Raw genomic sequence first — 20,794 nt, 5'->3', positions numbered from 1 at the left:
CTTGGGGCTGGCTCTGCTGCGTGCCAGCAGGGTGGAAAGGAAGCAGCTGCAGCATGGAAGGGCTTTGCTTTCCCCCCCCATTTTCCTCTCTGCCTTACTGCAGGTGGGACTTTTATATTGCATTGCCTTCTCTTGGATAAGACTGTTTCTTCCTGCTTTCCTCTGGGTGTGATCCTCAGAGAGCCTGAGCACTGAGTTAGCTCCTGCTGCACTGATGAAAAATCAGCAGTAGCTGCTGAGGGCTGCCCTGAAGCCAGCAGGAAGTGAGGCTGCTCGGCATTCCTTGGGAGCACCCTTCGTGCATGGCCCGTGCGCCTGCGCGCACCAACGGAGCCCAGGGACACAGGGAGCAGGGCTGAGGCAAAGAAGACATTAGCGCACAAGTGACATATCTCAATATAATTTCTAAAACTCTATGAATTGAACAGATAAAATACTTCTGATCTATTTTTGTTATTTTGTTACAAAATATTAGCCATTTGGATTCTTTGCTAGGTGTGACCGCACCACTTTTCCCGGAGGAAGCTTTTCTTGGTGATATTTACAGCAGGAAACAGGTACAGACAGACAGACAGGTGCTTTCAAAAGCCTACACACAGGTAACACTTCTGTTGTTAGTTTTGCTTTTTAAAAAGACACATTCAGATGGAGTTGTGACTAGTGTTGAAGAGCTGGGTGATTTCAAAGCTGCTGTCCCAGGCATGGCTGTGGAAGAGCGGGCAGGACAAGGGCAGCTCTAGCTCACGAAACACTGCCGGCAATCCCTGGAGCTTACACTAGCACAGTGGGTGGCTGGTGGAGCAGGAAGCAGGGGATCTCACTCAGCAGGGTCAGACAGCAACTCCCATTTCAAAGCAGAGACTCTCCCAAGCAGCAGCTTCCTCAATCTAGGGCTCAGATTTGTTTTGGAAACCTCACAAACATGTTCAGATAACTGCAGGTCAAGCCTTCTGAAAAAATACAAAACAAAACTCAAACTCCTATAGCTTAGAGGCTCTCAAATACTTCCAAATCTGGTGGTACTTTTCCATTAGGAAGTCTGAGTATTGATGAAATACTGCTTTCAGACCATACCCACACCTTCCACCTACAGGAAGAGGATAAAACATACACGATGGAATGCTTCAAAGGTCTTGCAGGATGTACTCAAGGTTGCTACAGCACTGGCCCAAACTACAGCATTAGAAGTACTACAGCAGCAGCCAAACACTGCATTAAACCCAACCTGTCTGTGCTAGGTTTGATGCTTCTGTCACATTTTTCCATCGCTTTGCTGCTGGAGTAAACAAATTAATTTCACTGGACTTGCACCAGCATGAGCAAGAGAGAATCAGGACAGAGTCTGAAGATTTGCCTGACACAGCTGTCTAGACCTCAGTAGCACTTTGCTCTTTTCCACCTTCCAGCAGAGCCACCTTTTTGTTTGGCCACTGAGTATTGGACACTTACTGCAAAATTCTCTTTATTGGTCTTTTCTTTCCTCCTCCCTCCTTTTCTAATATAGAAGGATATGAATTCAGCAACAAAAACCACTGGTTCATTTTGGTCAATCTTATCTCTGCAGCAGCTTCTTACCTGATTCCACTACTTGAAAGATCATGCTAGGCTCATGATCAGAATCACTGCTGCCAGCTGCTGATGATTTTTCTTTGGGCCGATCCCTCACGGTGAGTTGCTGTGTACATTTTGCCCTTCATTAGGCTGTCACTAACGTACTCATTCTAGCTTGCACCCTGTCAACGATTAGTTTGTGTGAAGGGTGTCTTCACAGCACTACAGGTATACTGAGTCTGTGGGCTTACTCGCATGTGGGAGGGCTGTGGGAGCAGACAATACAATAGACCAGATGAGATGTAGACATGCTTTAAAGTGCTTGTTATCCTTCTAGACCAACCTTCAAAGGAAAAGAGAAATCCATATTTTGAAGTGAAGTCTGAAGGGTTCAGCTACACAATAGGATTTAGAGCAAACTCTTTTACTAGAACCTGGAATAAAATGATTTGGTATCTCTCCAACTGACCCTTACAGAAGATGCTGCGTCCAGCAGGCTAGAAGACAGCAAGGGTTATCTACGGTTGCTTCTCTGTCCAAAGCTCTAGGCTAAAATTATCCTTTGCAAGGTCAGGGAAAGGGAGCCAACTTGCCCTGAGAAACTGTTGTGCCTCAGGTATCTCGGCACTTATTTAATGCGCCTCCATCCTCCATCCAGCATTAAGACAGGAATCTCAAGGAAGCTTCCTTATTTCTTTTTTACATTCTTGTAGATTTCCCAATCATTTATTAAAGCAGCAAATCTCTTTTGCAGGAACTTCTTAGGCATTGTTATAAATATTTTATCTAAAAAAATTATTTCATCAAGTACCTTAAGGTTTTTGTTGTTGTCACTTTGTGTTAAATATCAAGTAAAATCTAATTTATTTATTTAAAAACACACACACACACACACACCCCTTCCATGGCTCACTGTACTGTGGGAAAAAATAAGCAAATGAGCACTGCTGTTCCTTTCAGACAGCAAAGTGACTGCTGAGAAGGAAAAGCAGTGCCAGTGCTCCTTGCATACCATCACTTTTACCTCAGCAGTGAGCAAAAATAAAATGGCAGACTGGACAACAGTGGATGCCACATTTAAGCTTTTCCAGGAAGCTATAGGCATGTCAGATGAGATCCTGGCTACCACAAATATGGCGGGTTGCCACCCTGGACAGAGCAAGTGGCAAATTAGGTGAGCCATATTTCTCAGGTAGCTGGAGGACAAGGGGCTGAGCCCTGGCCGAGGCCATGTCCTGCAGAGATGGTGAGGACCTCTCTGTGGGTCTGGCTGTGAATGTGGAGCATCCTCAGTGCCCTGGGGACTTGGCAGAAGAAAGCTTCTCTGGTATGGAGGGAGACGGGGCTTTCATCCAGGGTTTTTTTCTACAAGTTTTCAGTCTCCTGCTTCCATAGGCCTCCCTGGGGCTGTGCCTGTTGGTTCCTGGTCAATACATCTGCTATTACGTATAACAGCAGCAGCCTAATGTCCTGTACCACGCAGCTAAGCAAACAGCCAGGACAGACCTGCTGGCACATCTGGGTATATGGGTCAAGCTCAGAAGTAAGAGGAGCTGGAGGTGAGCAGGCTTTCTGTCCTGGAGGGCTAGCTAAGCACAGGGAACCCTTCACTCCAGCCCCTCTCTGCTTTCCTAACCCCAGCTGGGCTTGTGCCCAGGACAAATACATGAGCTTTCCTCTGAATGTTTCAGCAGAGCCAGAGGGCATCCAAACAGCACTGAGGCAGGCCAGGTCCTGATGCACTGTGGTTTTGGCCACTGGTAATAGTCCCAGAGATGAGCATGGTGGAACATCGGTTAAGAAAATTGCTGCTTTCTTTTACCCCATAAGGTCAAAAAATCTTTCCTGCATCTGCCTGTCACTGTCCTCCTTTCACTGACATTTTGCACATCCACACCACTGCCAACAACCCTTATCTTTCCTCATGCAACAGCTGTGTCATCAGCACCTGGCGCCCATGTCTCAGCCTCACACGGGAAGGAAGAGCATTTCTTTCTTTCCCTCTAAAATAAGACTAAAGGCCATAAAAGGCATTCTGTCCTATTTTAAAATCCTAAAGTTGATCTTCTTAAGCCTCGAAGGGAGATAGAGCAAGTGAGTGAGACCAAAGCCTTTAAGCTAATTAATACCTTCCCCTCCCTATTTCTCAGGGTTTTTTTTTCTCTAAAAATAGCCCATTTTTAATGCCTTCTTCCTGCACATCAATGTCCCCAATAAAGCAGTAGAACTGAGCTGTCATCTCTGTCTCAGGATCTTCCCCTCCTCTCATTTTGAAACTGTGATAGGGAGCGAGGGAGGAGAAGAGGCCTTGGAGCCTAGTGTGTATGGAGCTTTCCTACAGGAAGGGCTGATGGGGCGAGGGTATATAGCCAGGTAAGGGATACAGCTGGGACCTCACGTGGGTGGGCTCCAAAAAGCCCCTTCCCTCTAACACAGGAGGAAGAGGCCAAGAGAAGGGATCATCCATCCCACAAGGTGAACATAACACTTGGCTTTTCTCTGAGAATATAAAAAATCAGGTGGGAAGGAAACACAAACCAGCTACAAGGGGGAAAGCAGAGGTGGGTACCGTTCATGCCAGAGAAGACCATCCTTTTGTGTGTGTGTGTGTGTGTGTGTGTGTGTGTGTGTTTGGGTGGGAGGGCACCTCTTGGTGCCATCTCTTTGGAAAAGTGCCCATCCATCCCAGGAAGGTCCCTGGGTTTAATGTCCCTCTTCTGCTCCCTCAGAACTGCTTGGTGTTTCCTTTAGTAAGCATGCTCCGTACATACTCTACCATATAGGTGTATTTACATGTGATGAGGTCTGCTAGGTCTCAGCAGAGGTCTCTTGGTACAATGCTCCAATATAACAACAGAAACAGTTTTGATGTTCAGAGTGAGGCCTTCCTTGCGTTGTACTGCAGCTTAGGACAGTCTCTTTTCGTCTCATGCTCTCAGTGCACTCCCTCGCTCTGAACCATCTGCTGCAGGAAGGAGATAATATTGAAGAGCGATGAAGAGAAAGCATGGCAAGTGGTACAAATTCTCAGCTCCAGCTTAGCAGGCAGCAACAGCAGCAGTGGCAGGGGGAACTCCAGCCCTGGAAGTGACCCAAGGTTGGGCCTTGGCATGGGTGAGTCTGTCCCTCTCTGAGGCTGCTGAAGTTTTGGGGTAGGTATAAACCTATGGCCAGGTAAATGCAAGGCAGGGGGAGGGGGTCGAGGAGCAGCAAACGGAAGACACAGTGCCTAGAAAGCAGCAGGTCATCAAGCCTCTCAGGAACAGGGCAACAAAGTGCTACATGAGGAGGGCATGAGCGCAGGAGGCTGGTAGGGTGTGAGGATGTGTGAGCATGTAGGTCAGCAGTTTCTACAGATGGCTCCTCACAATTAGCATCATCTCAAGGGGAGACTGGGTAAGAGTTAGGTTGGTTGGCAATTTTTTTCTCTTTTCTTCTTCTTTTACTAAAAAATAAATCACAAACTAGATCTCTGTAGGCAGAAGGGGTTCCAGGAAGATGGTGGGGAAGGGAAGGGAGGAAGTCTGTGCTGTTTTGGTGCTGGTGGTGTGGCTACACAAGGCTGCGTGAGCCACTGGAGTACCTGCGCCTCTGAAGCAGGGAGCTGGGGGGGCAATATTGGTGTGGGTGATTGTAAGGAGGTGGTGGAGGTGGGAGGGGAGGCTGATGGACTAGCTTCATGGGGGTCCCAGGGAGCTCGCTGCCTGTGCTGCGCCAGGGGGTGGAGCTGCAGGAATCAGAGGTGACATAGCGTGTCAGAGTCTGGTTGAGGGCCGGCTCCATTCGAGCGAGGCACGGCTTGTCCAAGACAATGACTTTGACAATCTGCTGGCACTGTACAAGTGTCCCCGCTGAGGCGGGGTGCGAGGCCACCAGTGCTGTCTCCAGCCGCTCCCGTGGCATATTAAGACGCGTGCTGGGCTGCATTCCACTCTCGGGCCCCAGGGCGGAGTTGTGCTGGTACGTTTGAAGCCTGTTGTGAATTGACACCTAGTTTAGAAACAGTCAAAGAAGCATTAAATGTTACAAGACATTTTTCCCATCTGCTGCTACTGGCTGCCCTGAACCCTTCCCACCAGTAAATCTCACATGCACTAAACCCTCCCTCCTCAGAAAAAAAAAGAACAGGCACAGCCCCTGGCGGCTCCCCGCTTCCAATAGCCCCACTAACCCCATCTAGGCCTAAGTGCCCCTGTCCTTTCCATCACATCAAAGGCAGCAGGGCCATCATTCCCAAATGCAACACAACTTTGATTATCCAAACGGCACAGGGAACACGAATCAGCTCTGCAAGTGGAGGAGTGAATTCTCATATTAATGAACAGACCTCGAAGGTCATGCACTTGTCCCCAGCAGCAGAAAGGAGGAGGAACTGGAGAACAAGGTTTCAGATAATTGAGATTGTATGTTTCAGCAAAATGCTGGTAGCTGAATCTGAGATAGAGAGAGACAGAGAGACTCAAACCCTTCCCAGCTCCCTGCCTTTCTGAGTAGGAAGGTACACCACATGACCGGCTAATCTGTTTACAAAGGAAAAGGCAGAAATCTGACATACTCTAGCAAAAGGCAGCTCCCTCTGATCCATTTGATGGTTTGTCAGTGAAAGGAAATGATTTTCAAAAAAGAAAAAAGAAAGAAAAAAATGCCCATCTAGCTCATACAATGATAAAAGAAATTCATGATGAAATGGTAGCAGATTAGATAATATCAAAGAAATGGAAATGCTTTTCTGCTGGCGGAGTATTACTTGGGCAATTGGAAGGGGGAAGGGAAGGAGCAGGTCATCAGGGTCCCTGCAAAGAGATGACAATAATGGAGTCACCCAAATAAGGGAGCTCACTGAGTCCGGTTTGTGAAAGGGGAGCTGGTCTGGACTGGAGGTCCCCAGGGGGCATGCACAGCAGGAAAATGGTGGGTGAAGTCATAGTTCCTGCTGGCAAGGACATGAGCTGATGGAGACCCCAAAGCAGAGCAAGATTGCTGACTCAAAACAGGATGTCAGTCAAGTGACAAATCCTACATGGGAAACAAGTGTCTGAAGGCTGGCAGGGCACTTCCAGCTAGGCAGGTGTACATGGCACAATTGTCCCCTAATACAGTGTACATTGGGCGGTGGAGCCAGTGGCTGGGAAGAGTCGTGGTGTCAGTGGGAAAGAGCAGTTTGTAGAGTGGCCAAACTTCCCACAAGGGTGGGACAAGGAAGAGCTGTTTGTACCTACTCAAGCGTAGAAGTTGTTCAGGCTCACTGCAGAGCAAGACATAATGCTGTGTCAATATTTGTTCAGGCAGTGGATCACCACTGGGAAAAACTGGTTGCTGGGCCATGAAGTGCTAATGTCATTACATGGAAGCTGTTTCCCAAAAGGAAACAGTCATCCCAGCAGGAATTGGAAGCTGGCTGGGAGAGACACCTGCCCCAGAAAGGGTGAGTGTGCAGGAAAATGGGGTGCTCTGAACGGAAAAGCAGAAGCACCCACTCCCCACAGAGAAGCTGAACTCTTCAGATAAATACACTGTGACAAGAGGGGAAAGAACTATCCTAGAAAATGGCAAATTTGGGGCAATGGGGATATTCCAGACAAGGAAAGAGCAGAAAGTAGGAGATAAGATTTTTCTGTGTAAAGATGGCATTTTCCTGTTTCCTCACAGGCAGTAGGAGTACAGGTGCCTGTGAAGAAACAGGCAACCCACTGGATGTGAGACATCCCTGCAAAGATAGATGCACACAGGACAGCCAAGCTCCCTACCTAGGAAGGTAAAGGTCTAGGGCAAGTCTCTGATATACAAAGGTCATGCTTAATCCCCTTCAAGGGGGGATGGAGAGAGAGAGCTGCAGAGACTGTGAAGGGAACCTGGGCTGCAGAGGAGTTTGCATGTGATGCTGCATGGAGTTAGCATGTCAGGGAAGTCTTCAGTGGGGTTCTCAGTCTCCCCTTAAGCAGTAGGGTGGGTTAGTCTACAGCGTTTGAGAGCTTGGTCCATGAGGGATGTTACAGTTATAAAAACGGATTGAAAATGCTTTGAAGTTTAGTTTGGATTTGAAAGTTGTATTACCCGTCCTAGCAGTAACTTTTAATTGTATCTCTGGAAATTGGTAAAATTGTCAGTCTGGCTGGGGAGGCATTGATTAAAACCTGAGAAAAGAAACAACAGAGAATGTGAGAAGAGCTGAAGTGAGAGGGAATTACTTACCTCAGCTGCTCTGCACTCTACTTACCTCCACTGTGCTGTCCGAGACCTTCTCTCCCAAATCCTTCTTGCCTTTGAAATAAAACAAAACATTTCACTTACGAGGTCCGTACCTCAAGTCAACAGCTGGCCCTCATACTGTGGACTGGAAACCTCAAAGCAGAGGTATAGGGCCCAACAAGACTCTCAGTCGCAAGATCAAATCCAGGCCCTCTTGCAACCTGATAGTCCTACGCTTAGGTCCTGATCTTAGTACCATTCTAGTGAGTTGGTAGCCACTCACCACTGCCCTTGATTTTCACTGGCATACAAACCAAAGCATGAATGGAGACAAAGCCACAGAACACACACCTGAAGCTACACAGAAGATGTTCCTGCAAATGTGTTGATGAAGACTGTGAAGGAAGCTGACAGTGCAGTTATTGTGTGGCACCAGTTCAGGGAAGAAAAAGTAGGCCAGGGTCTCCAGGAGTTATCATATAGCACTTTGCTCCATCAGTAACCCCTCTTTGCTGGATGTTACAGCTACAGGCTTGGTAATGAGATTTTAATGGCTTTTCCAGCATATCTGAAGAATGTACACTGTTCTCATATTTCCACTTTTCACTCAAGGCCAAAGGATGCAAAACTGATCACTTCTTTTAGCAGTTATTCCCACAGGGATCAATGAGAACACATTTGCAAAGGTAGCACGAATTGGGCAAGAGAAGGTGGGTGTCCTCTTACTTGTTGGAGATCCTTGCTTAGATTGTGGTTCCATCTGGGCTCCGTTGGTCCTTAATGACAGAGTCTTTGTCCCTTGCTGTTTCTCCAACTCCCCTGCAAGAAAGAAGTGTAGACATGAATGAGGAGAGGGATGAAGGGAAGAGCAATGACATACTGAAGGAGCGATGTGTGAAGTCAGCAAGGAGAATTAAAGCAAGGAAATGATTACAGAGTGGTAAGAAAGGACGAAGAGGGGATCAGTTAAGAGAGAAACAGAAATTGGACAGGACTTGACTTGTGAAGGCACTTAAATATCTCCATACACCTGTGTGTATTACCTGCATTCATATAGGCTAAGTTATTGCTGCACAGAAGGGGACCACTAATGCTGAGCTACTTTGGCTCATCGATTCATACATGGTAAGGCCATCAGGGGCTATATGAATATCTAATATGTGCTCCACAGATGGGTACAATGCAGACTGCCTGTCCCCCAGACATCATCATCGTCCATGAGTGTCCTCTCATTCGTGGAGACGACAGCTCTCCTAAGACTATCAGACCTTCCCTGCACTTCCTAGCTACTGTGAATCATATTTGCATAGTCAAACAAATATGGGGATGGAGAAGAGCCTTTTTGGTCAGCCAGTTCAGGCTTCGCTATTTCAGGACACCATAAAGTGGGCTCTGTTTCACAGCATCGTAAGTAGCTACATTCCTCCATTTCTCCCACTGGCGGGTGGTCATAGACCCTGACTGCTTTTTCTATTGGTGAACACAAGGACGATCATATGCAGACTTCTACTACTCATACTCCTTGGCCCTGTTCCTGAAGAACCTACGTCATTTGCCCTTTCTCCCCCTGCAGACATACGCAGTGTGATTGCATTGAGGTCTGAACCATATTAGAGGCCCTTACATTCAATTCGTATCTGCTCCAGCTCTGTCACTTCTGCTATTGATTCTTTCAGATCTTCCACAAATTTCTGCATTTCCTCAGCACCCAGAGCACAGAAGTGTAGTACCTGTTTCTTCTCTGAGCCCGAAACTGGAGTCACCAGTGTGATGCCATGGGGGTAATCTGGAAAGAAGGTGTGTCAACACAACAAAAAGGCATTAGGCATTCTTGCTAGAGAAGTTGGCTGTTTTGGTACCTCTCCAGGATAGAAAATTTCTAACACAAGTCTAGAGGAATGGTGCACTTTGAGTTTGTTACACTGCAAACCGTGGGAGCCTGCAGCATTGCAGCACCTTGAGCAAACATAGTGGCCAAGTTGCAGCAGCAAGGCAAGTACCATCACCACCATGAAACTGCATCTTTTCTGCTGTGTGCAGGCACAGTGGTGCCATGACCAGAAAACTCTTGCACTTAGTTACACTTAGTGTAACATTGGCTCAGAGAACCTGAGCATAGAGATGGGACTATGAAGTCCTGAAACTGTGGAGGAGTAAACAGTGTATATAAGAGGCCAGCAAAGCTTTTTCTCCTGTGGCAGATGGAACAGGAGAGGCTCGCTCCTGCAGTCAAAGACAGAACAGCCATTAACATCCACAGAGGCAGGACCTCTCCCTGGTCTCCACTTTCACCATCAGGGAACATGGCAGGGGCATTAGCACAACGTGGGTGGGAAGCTCATTGTGCTGTGCAGAGAGCGTGGTAAGGAGAAGCATGTGGGTTTGTAGGTCTCTGCTCAGTACTCCCCAATAGGCAAAAGACATTGTAAGGAATGCAAATGGAAGGACATGCCCAGGCAGTGAAAATATCACAGCAAAAGGTCTTGTGTTTTAAAGATTAGGTTGGGTGCAGGAAGGAGGCAGCTGGAGATCCAGTCAACAGAAGCAGGAGAACCAGGGGCTTTTGGGTGTGCAGAGAACTTGCTGCAGTTGTGACCAGACTTTCTCTGTCTTTTACTTATTGGCCAGTGGTTTCAACCCTTTTCCCCCTTCTCCTTTGTCTACATTTAAATTCTTTCTTCAGCTGTCTTGTTTTCTTTTCTCCTTCCCCTGGTCCTGCACCTGCCTGCCTTCCCCATCCTCTTACTTAAGCAGTCTTTTCCAAACAAGTCAGAGGACAAACTTGCTTTTTGTTGCCAGCCCACTGGTCCTTCTGTTTACATGTCAGGGCCCTTCTCCCACCATGTCTGTCTCATCTGTTTAGATCACAACCTCTTTGGGACATCTCTTTTTCTATCTGTGCAGGGGATACACAATGGGATGCCTTTGACAGAAGATCCTTCAGAACTCCCCAGATAGTTACAGTACCCAGAAAGGTGATCCCAGCTCTGACAGTGCCTGCTGGATGCTCAGCTCTGACTGCCTCTTTTGTACACAGAGGGATAGGAAACCCCTACGGGGGAATATGGAATAGGAAACCTATTGCTCGCTGTGGAGGGTAGGGGGGTTGAGAGGATGACTCATGCTGTCAGTAGGGTAAAGAAAGGATGTGAATAGCTCAATATAGGCACAGTACTGCTACAGTCTTCCTTCTCTGCAGTATATTCTCCAGGTGCTCACAAAAAAAACAGCAGGCATTAGCCACACTGGCCTGGGACAACCATGGAGTGCCTCTGCCTGTGCCAGCAGGGAGCCTGCATGTTTCTGGCATACCTCCATCACATAGCCAGCCTCAGTCACGATACATCATGGCTCTATTCCCAGACCATCAAGGTCAGGCTGACTAGGGCTGGCCTCTCACCATGCTTTGGTAGGTGCTGTTCCAAGGGCTCTACTTCTGTCTCAGAAAGCTTTCAGCATGGCATGGCATGGCACGGTGGGAGGAGGTGGCAGCAGCATTTGAGCTTTTATCTAATTCAGTTAGAGCTGGGGGCTGTGACTTGTGATGCAAGGGGAAAAGGGCTAAAGGCAGCGGCAGCAGTTTTGTCAACAAGATTCTCCACATGCGCTTGGCTCCTGAGAGCTAAGTGAGATATATTTGGAGATTGATTCCCTCATTCCTCCCCACCGGCACCCTTCCTGCCACCACGACAAGTCAGCCCACTTCAAGGAGCTCAAGTTCACCACTTCTGTGGGTGCTCAGGCCTAGAGAGAGGGACCAGGAGCCTCTTCTCATTGCAGTATACCTGCATAGCTATCCCCTCAGTATGAAGCCTCAGTTTTCTTGCCTCCCCTTTTAACCTTGATGGAATTCTTTGTCTGATGCAAAATCACACTGGGTGACACAGGCCACTCCCTCCTTTTCCTTTTTCTCTGTCAAACTCCTCCAGGCTGCCAGACTTACATTCATTCTCAAAGAGATGGAACTGCATCCCCAGCAGGCCAACTGACTTGCAGAATGTGTAGGTCGAGGAGCTCTTCTTCTTGGGGCAAAGCTTGAGGATCTGTTGAAGGGAGAGATGTATCATTGGGCAAGGTGCTGGGCAACAGGAGGCAAGACCAATGCAAACTGCTCAAAGCACTAAGCAAAAAAGCTTATTTGCAGACCTGGTTACTGCAACATGGGAGTAACACTTGGTGACTGACAGGCTCTTTCCCCAGATGAATGCCTGGCATGCTGCACTTGTAACAACACTTCGGAAATTCTGTTTGCATAGCCCTGGGGCCCACTCAGCTCTCTGTCTCCCAGGGATGCTGGCCTTTTGATGCTCATCTTTCTGACTTTGCAAGGGTCATTCTGTTCACCAAGGACCAGATTGGAAGGCTAAGGGAAACCTGTCAGAAATATCTTAGAGCTGAGAACCAGCACAAATGTATGCGTGCTGTGATGCCCTCAGTCCCTCAGTACTAGTCTCATGGATATGATTTACCCTGTGAGGCAGACTAGTAGCAAGGAGCAGACCATCTCCCCATCCTCACACCTATAAATGGGTGCAGAGGAAGAGGTGGGGAAAGATCTCTTGTGACTGCTGCTACACAAGGGGTTGGCTTTGGCCAGATACTTGCAATATCCACAGTTTCTTTTTGCCATAGCACTCAGGACTTTTCCTCAAGTACTTAATGCAGAATGTTCCCCTTGTTCTGCCTGCTCTCAGTCCCAGTCTTCCTGTGCCCTCCCTTGTACTTGTCTGAACTCAGTTGCAAGGTCCCTGGGAAAGCACACTTTTAAAGTGCTATACACATTCCTGGCTCCAGTAATATCTACTCTCCCACAGAGAGTAGCTATTACCTTCACGCCGGTAGAAGGCAGTGGCTTTAAACTGTCTGGCAGGAAAGATCTGAAGTGCATGCTTTGTCTACCATGGTACAAACAGTGCAAGAAATGAACCTCCTCTGGTTGCAGAGATGAGAGAGAGAAATGATGTTGCTTGGATGGCTGAGGGACATGGATCTGTTTTTTTCAAGGATCAGAGAAATTTTAGGTTTGTTTTGTTTTTAACAGCAAAGGATCCAGAGTCTTGTTTTGCAGTGTTGATGGGTCAGGAGATGGCTTGTTCTTAGGAAAGAGGGGAGATGTATGTATGTTTTAGACTTCTTTATAGATAGTGGGGCTAGTTTTATCACTGTGGTGCCCAGCTGCCAGAACTCACTCACCACCAGCAAGTCATTGAAGAGAAAAACTTCCCTCTGGTGAGCCGCCTGCTTCTGCACTTTATTCACATCGGTTACCTCGTACAAGCGGCTGCAGCAGACTAGCCGGCGATGGGGCACAGAGAGAACCTGCAAAAGGCACACAAGAGCGTGCGCTGAAGGGATGATCCAGTGAGGGTCTCCACCACCTCCCTCACAAACCTGCCCAGTGGCAGTGGCAAAAGCCAGCTCTGCCCACTCAGATTGTCTCCTCATCATCAGTTTTCCTGCTGGCCCAATAGCAGAGAGAGACCTGTGCTTTTGTGACTTGGAGAAATCACAGGAGCGGAGCAGGCTCTAGGCAACTGTACTGATCATAGATTCCATCTTCATATATCTCTGACTTTCCGTGGCTGGGTGACTGCTCATCCTCTCCCCCTGGACAACTGTGGCGTTCCTGACTCCTGAGAGATTATTCAGCTCAGTTTGGGTAAACAGTATGTTTTTGCATTACACATTGATTGCTCTTAAAGAAAGTGTCTCTGCATTTGGGGCTGTCTTAACCCCAGCAGGTGGTGGGGAATTCATTAGAGAGATGGGTAAAATGGTTTTCTCTCACTTTCCCTTCTGCTTCCTACATCTCACAAGACCTGAAAATCTGCAGCACTGCAGGGCTGTCACTGAGGCATCGGCAGGCAGGCCCTGCAATGAGATTCTGGGCAAACAATTACTGCAACCGCTAAGACAAACTCTGGCCAAGGAAAACCCAAAGAATAAAGAAAGAATGAGAGAGCAAGGAAGAAGATTTTTGGAGAAAAAGGAGTGGATGCATCAAGGCAGGCAAGGAAGGTTTTATGGAAGAGGAAGAGAAGGGGCATAGAGGAAAAAGGCAGAAAAGAGGGCCCAGTGAGGGAGGTAGAGATGAGAGAGGTGAGTGGGTGCCAGCAGGGGTACGGATGCTCACCGTTTTCATTCCAACTATGGATTTCTCCACTTTGGTGACATAAGTCACGTGGTCCTCGTTGGATTTTAGCTCTTTTTGCTGGATCCTCTCGTAGATCCCCACCACCAGCTCCCGTGGGATGTCAGCACCATCATCCACCCCTGCCAAACACAGAAAATGTAGGGCAGGCTAGGCAGGGATAGAAGGAAAGGGAAGAGCTGGTGATACCTGACAGACACCAGCTACTGCCTCTGTACTGAGCAGCACTGGGAAGGCTAAGAGCAATCCTTTTCTTAAGGCTGTCTTCCCTCTTGCTCTAACATACCTGATGCACCAGCACGAGAGACTGACACCTCTAATGCCAATGCAGAAGATTTCATTATTCCATTGTTCTGCATGGTGGCTCCTTTCCATGTGTTCCCTGAAGTTTTATAGCCACAATTTCATATTCATATATCTTGGGCCACTCAGCAGCAACCCCAGCACTGATTTCATATTATCACAATTGCAAGAGGTGGAGGAGATCTATGATGGGATCTAGCTGCTCCGCTTGACAATGCAAACCTCAGCTCTCCTGTTTGCTTGGTAGCCTCCACCGTTTTCCTTCTGTGATGTCCCCCTGGCCTAATATCTCCCTGTTACACTGTCTGTGATGTCTCTGTCTTGGATCTGTCCTTTCTTGCTTTTATGTCTCCTTAGATAATTTTCCAAATTTTGCCGTCCAGTCCTTGCAGAGCCTAGCAGAAAAGTTGTCCTTCGCCCTTCCCTTAGCCAAACACTACAAATTAAACTGCCAGTCTTTTCTCCTAAACTGAATTCTTTCAATCATTTTATATTGATTTTCTATGCTTTCCCTCCAGTTCCCTGGTCTGAGATATACCACCCTGAGTGCTGTTCTGCAGGTGAAGAACTGCTGAGGAACAAAGAAGCAATGTCATCTCCTGGCTTCCTGATTCATGTCCTTGCAAATGTAGCCTGATTACTCTCAGGTTTTTATAACACAGGCCTGTGAAGCCCTGACCTGGACTTTGGGCTGAAGGTCAGTCTGGGATGAATTGTCTCCCTTTGTGTATACAGGGGCCTGGCTCTAATGAGATGTGGTGTGTTACAAACTGGAGGTGAGTGATACTCATGGTGGCTGAATTCATTGTGATGTGAAATGAAAGTTTTTGAGCAACTCTAAATGCAAGTTAACAAAAAAAAAAAAAACTTTTTCAGTTTGGGCTATCTACCACGATACCAAAGGTAATGATGGCAGGTATCGGTCGCATTTAGTATCTCTACAAAGAGGGCCTCAGCAGCATATTATTCCACTCTGAAGTTTATGGCAGATCGGGGGACGTGTAGGAGGCAGGGATGATACTGTCTGAATAGCCATGAGGACAAAGAAACAAGACAAAGGAACCTACAGGAATTTAAAATCTAGACAGGGATTCACAATGGGAAAACTCTGAGGGAACATAATCTGAATCACAGATGTGCAATAAGAGACATTTGGAGGATGACTGACCTAGGACTGAGCACAGTTGGGAAATTAGACAAGAATTTGTCTAGACATGATGTCAAAAAGGCCAAACAATACTAAGCTGCAGTAGCAGATCTGAGAACAAGGAGGAGGCAGTGGCTCTACATATAGGTATGTGGTGATCACATCTAAAAAAGTGCTTTTAGCAACCTATTACCAAGACAAGAAGGACTTTGAAAAAGAGAAGAAAATTGATTTGGGGAACTGATGTATCAGAAATTGCTAAAAGATAATGTATGCATAAACTCGGTCAGGCCAACAGTTATTAGAAGTAATTGTGAGCAACTAAGAAAGGGAAAATTTAGCCTGAATTGAAGGAAAATGTGTTCATATTTTTGAAGCAGCAAGGAAGGGAAGGGCTTGTTTAGCGCAATCCAACGGGGTCTAGGAAGAACAGAGCTGAGCAATAGAAAAATTTAATATGATGAATTGCTTCCAAACAGTGAGATCTATTAAAAGATGAAACCATCTTGCAAGGAAAATAATGCAATTCTTATGTTTTGAGCTGTTTCTGAGACAGCTGGACAGCTTTCTGCAGAGGACAAAGCTGAGATTTCCCTCTTCCTCAGCCCTGGCTGTCAAGCTAGAGGAAACCTGAAAGTGCCCTCCTCCATCTCTGGCCCACAGAGAGCAGAGAGGCCCTGGAAAAAGGCAGCTCCACTAGCTTTTGACTGCAGCTTCCTCCTAGGTGGGTTTTAGAACAACAAGAGAGCAAACAAAACAAAGTGGGACCCTCACCTCTCAGATTGCGAATGAAGTCCTCCAGCATCATCTTCCTGTCAGGCTTGATGTTGGGGCTGTACATGTCCGTATTGAGGAGGATGATTGCAAAGGCCAAGATGAAGATGGTGTCTGGGTTGTGAAACTGCTGGACCACATCTGGGTTACACATGCAGTACCTCTGGCTGTAGCAGGAGGGATGCACACACTTAATATGGAGACCTTGGAGTCCAGTCTGCTCCAGAAGGGCAATGGCTTCATCACAGATGGATCTCTCCACCTCTCACAAAAATGAGATGGAATGGACTGCTGTCCGAAGGCCAATTTAACCACCAGTGGCTGAAGTAGACCATTGAAACTTCAGCCTTCTTGTCCTCAGGAACCAAGAGAACAAGCGAGACCAGAGAGACTACACAGGGTGGTGTCATTACACAAGGCTAATGCAGGAGGTGTCTCCTCCAGCCTGCCTTGCTAAGGACGAAACACTCCTCTGAGTGCACAAAGGGAGCAGACCCAGCACCCCTACAAGCCCCAGTACTGCTCCTCCTGTGAGTCATCAGTGAAAGGGGAGTCCCTTGCAGGCAGGCACATCAGGGCTGGTGTCACCCTGCCCTGTGAAGTCATACAGTCCTCTGGATCTTGTGCCTTTCATGCCACTGAACATCCAGCAAGGACATGCTCCACAGCAGCAGTGGGATGGGGGACTCTGTGCTTCACTTGCCCCTCCATATTCAGCTCCTTTGGAAGGGAGGTCCCCTGCCATTCACTCCATTGCTACTTCATGTTTTCTGCCTTGAGTGTGCTCCCTGTTCCCACCCCATTGCAGCAGAGTGGAAAAAGGGTGGCCACAGAGATTGCTCTCTTACCTGAAGGCCTCAATTAGCCGCTCAACCTTCTGTGCCTCCCCCTGCACGCGGATGTGGGCCTGGAATTTCCGCAGTGCTTCATCCAGCTCCATGCCCGAGAAGTCCATCTCGTCCACCACGCAGCTGCAGGAGAGGGACACAGCCTCTGTCGGTACCTCCTCCCAGAGAGAAGGCCAGGCAGACTCCTTTACTTCGGTGCCAAGGCCAGGTTCCCACAGGAATTACCATGGGAGAGGCCTTGAGACATTGCTACAGCCACCCAGATGGGACAGGAATAGGGCACCGATTTCAGACAACCCATTCCTGGACTCTATAGCAGGTGAGCAATTCTTATACCTAACCATATATACATTTACATATATATATGTATGTGTGTGTGTATGTATATAAATATATATATATATGGTATATATCTGTATTGATATATATTTTTATCTATATAGATATAGATATCTACACATCCCTCTATAGATCTATTTAGATACAGATATATACATATATTTATTTCTGCCTTTCCTATCATCTGGCAGTCCTTCACACACTACCCATTCCTTCCTCCCTCCCAGCACATGCATTTATTCACTACTACTTATCCATCCTTCTTTCATCTGAATTTACCCAGTTGTTCCTGCACTGTCCTCTCCCCACCCTCCCTCCGTTCAGTCAGGCATCCATCCCCATTCACAAGCCACAGCTTTTTCATCCCTCTTCACTCACATCCAACTACTGTAGCAGCAATGCTCACTTGGAGACTTATGTCTTTGGAGATCATAGCCAACTCAAAGAAAATAGGAAATGGAAGTTGTTGTACAGGAATGCCATTGTAACATCAGGCCAAGACTGGGTAAAACTCTGCCCACACACTTAAATACCAGGAGTCTCCAACAATTCATTCCATCCCAATCCCTATTCATTTTGCATGTTTCTACCCATTCCACACTATCCTTTCCATTTCTACCACATTTCAGTGCCATGCTTCCCTGTTATCTGTTGGAAATCCTTCATCTAACATATTTAGTATTGCTTTTCTTTTTACAGCAATACATTACACACTGGTAGTTCACAACCACCTTAGATCTTCTAATACACCCCATATTTTTTCCTTCTCTCTTGTCTCCCACTAAAGTATCCTTAGCTTATAGAAGTCCTACTGTTACTCTCCAAAATCTACTGTGACAGTTCTTCCTGTCTGTATTGGCCAAATCATCTAGTTCTTCTTCTTACTGCATGATATTCTGGTCTTCATTTCTAATGACAATGCCTTCCTATTGTGGCTTCAGCACATTTTGTTAGCATACTCCTACTATTTGTGCCCAGGTCATTACTGCAAACATTAATTAAAATGGACTCAGGAAACTTTACTCATAACCTCCCTTAAGTCCAACAGTTCCCATTTCAGCACAGTAGATTAGCATTAATTTCTCCATTAGCCAATTCTCCACCACATTTATGATTCCCCTGCTAATTTCTCCCTCTTCCAGTCTCAACTGGCAATTTCCCATGTCAAATGATGTCCAGAATTATCTTCTGCATGTCCCTTGTCCAGAAAATCAGTTGTTTTTATCAAAGAAATACATTGAATTAATCTACTCTCCACTGCCTTCAGTATGTACCATTTACCTTCATGTCTGCAATTATTCTTTCCCCTAAAGTAAATTCTTAAATCTGACATACTATCTGACAGACCAAGAAATCCACAGCTGCCAAAATCCCATTTTCTTTAAGCCTTTCTTAAATACAAAGTACTAGTTTGCTAATCTGTCACATGGCACCACCTGGACATTACAAGTATATTAAAAATCCAACGACTCTATATTTTCTGTTTTCATGTTCTTTGGATACTGTTTTTATCTTTTCCTCCCTTTTTCTCTTTCTCTGTATTGTGGTTGGTTTGCCTTTTTCATGTTGTAAAGGACAAATTGACCTCCAATTTAGGGTTAGGAGGAAATTTTTCCCAAGACAAGTTGTCTGGGACCTTACAGGGAATAGTAAAGGGAAAATAAAGGGGGAAGGGATTATCTCTCTTCCGGATCCTTTCATTTCCTAGGCTCATCTGGAAACTTTACAGAATAAACCTCTGCTAATAAAGGGATGTGCTGCCATCAGTTTCTCCTGCTTCCTTTCTGTGACACCCTAGAGATGTGACTGTTGGTCTGCTTTACAGTTTTGCAGTTTGTTGCAGGCTGTTGGGAAGTGTTTTGTGAACTAGGCTGTCGAACATCACATGCAGCTCTGCTAGAACAAAAGTCTATTGCATGATGTCTCAGATGAGGGACAGACTGGGTTCATACGCTCAGAGCGCTCTCTCCATTCTTGCATTCCCCTACTGAGTGAAGAGCTGAAAAGTTGACCAGGTAGAAAGGACAAGTTAGGAGGAAATTTTGACTCAAGCAAAGTCAGCCTGAGCTGGCATTTGATCTATCTATCTGGCAAAGACAGTGCCAAAGGCCTGAGGAATAGCTCCTAGAGCAGTCCTCAGATATGCTGCTTGTCTATGCTAGACAAGTAGAAAGAATGCTTGGTCATGGTTATCTGACAATTTTTGTGAGCTGATTTGACACAGCAAAGTACATTCAAATGGGCAAACAGCTTTGTGCCATGGGGCTGTCATGTGCCTGCTCCTGTTCTAGGTGGCTACAAGTTTTCCTGACTTGTCTGGCCTCCAATCAGGTCAGGCTTTTTACAGTCTCGCATTAAGTTTCTGAAGTGTACACTGTGGTGTCCCCATCAGAACTTTCCTGAACTGCAATGCAACTTTTCTTTGTGAAACAAGAGCAAGGAGGTCTTTTCTTTCCAGAACAGGTAGAGCTTCCAGAAGTTGATATAGGATATTGTGGCAAACGTACTGCAGAAAGCACATTTGCCTCATCAGCCTCCAGAGCTGCAATGTAAAAGACAGTATAACCAACCGCATGCATGAGGAGGCTGTCTCTCCCCAGAACTGGATGTAAGAGACAAAGGTCGAGCTGAGAGCGGATGGCTCTCTGCATGCAAGCAATAAGCCAACAGCTTATGTGTATGTGCCAAAACTAGTCGTGAGTTCATTTTTCCACTAACAGCAGCATGCCTGTGAGAGGCCTGCTCCAGGACCACCAGGCGGCCGGAAGGATAAGGAAGGAGGGGGCAGAGTAATTGCCTTGTAAAATCTCCTTTCAGCCCCTTCCTTCCCAAGGACTTGCTATGAGCCTAGTAAATTGAGCTCACAGACTACCCAGACATGCAGTTAGCCCAGTGTCTGCAGGGACAGGACTTTGGATTTTTAGTACATGTTGCTGAAGTGAAAAGGAAAGGTGCTGGCACCTTGCTTCATAAACAAGGTGATGCCTTTTAAAGGCTCCTGTGGCAGCTGCATGCACAGGGAGCATGGTCTGTCTTGAGGCACTCAGCAGACAGGCATCTCACAACTGCCAAGAATTGGGCTCCAGCTGCCAGGTGATGTGACCCAGAGGGAGGATGCCTAGTTGGATCATTTTGCCCAACTGTTATGTATGTCATGGCCATGCTGCTTCCTGAGCTACAGGGCATGGGTCCGCCAAAAAGGGGGTGGACACTGGGGCATCAGGGCTGCAAAGATTCAGCACAGGACTAGGCATGGCAAAAGAGCCTTGTGGCAAAAGGATTCAGAGAAGGCAGGAAGCAGCTGTATTGTGTGGGGCTGGGATCTGCTCGCCCGAGCATAATGACCTATTTTCCAGCTTTTCCACTTAGGTGACAACGCAGCAGGCGCTGGGTTGCAACTAAAAGCATCTGTAATGAACCTGCAGCCCACTCTTAGGGAGGGGTTAAGTGGGGAGGCAGCCAGGTGGAAAGTTGAAAACCACAAGGCACAAA

At 46.9% G+C, this 20,794-nt stretch overlaps 1 protein-coding gene across 4 annotated transcripts in view; it reads right to left on the bottom strand.

Moving 5' to 3' along the window:
- Positions 1 to 384: 384 nt before the first annotated feature.
- IQSEC3 (IQ motif and Sec7 domain ArfGEF 3) overlaps positions 385 to 20,794 on the bottom strand; it is a 108,724-nt gene continuing 88,314 nt past the window's right edge. The window contains exons 6-15 of one of the 4 annotated variants that reach the window (XM_026116961.2): positions 16,964 to 17,086; positions 16,116 to 16,282; positions 13,874 to 14,013; positions 12,934 to 13,059; positions 11,684 to 11,783; positions 9,365 to 9,526; positions 8,467 to 8,559; positions 7,769 to 7,812; positions 7,606 to 7,685; positions 5,411 to 5,541 (exon numbers count right to left, since the gene is read on the bottom strand). In XM_026116961.2, coding sequence (XP_025972746.2) covers positions 7,611 to 7,685; positions 7,769 to 7,812; positions 8,467 to 8,559; positions 9,365 to 9,526; positions 11,684 to 11,783; positions 12,934 to 13,059; positions 13,874 to 14,013; positions 16,116 to 16,282; positions 16,964 to 17,086 — 1,030 coding nt within the window. In that variant the 3' untranslated portion in view covers positions 5,411 to 5,541; positions 7,606 to 7,610. Of the gene's footprint in view, positions 5,542 to 7,605; positions 7,686 to 7,768; positions 7,813 to 8,466; positions 8,560 to 9,364; positions 9,527 to 11,683; positions 11,784 to 12,933; positions 13,060 to 13,873; positions 14,014 to 16,115; positions 16,283 to 16,963; positions 17,087 to 20,794 lie in introns of all 4 variants that reach the window. The other 3 variants (XM_026116962.2, XM_026116960.2, XM_026116963.2) reach the window with 3 other exon arrangements.

This window comes from Dromaius novaehollandiae, chromosome 1 (genome assembly GCF_036370855.1).
Source record: "Dromaius novaehollandiae isolate bDroNov1 chromosome 1, bDroNov1.hap1, whole genome shotgun sequence".
NCBI lineage: Eukaryota > Metazoa > Chordata > Aves > Casuariiformes > Dromaiidae > Dromaius > Dromaius novaehollandiae.
The sequence above is the reverse complement of the archived record's forward strand: the minus strand, read 5'-3'. Positions and strand labels throughout refer to the sequence as shown.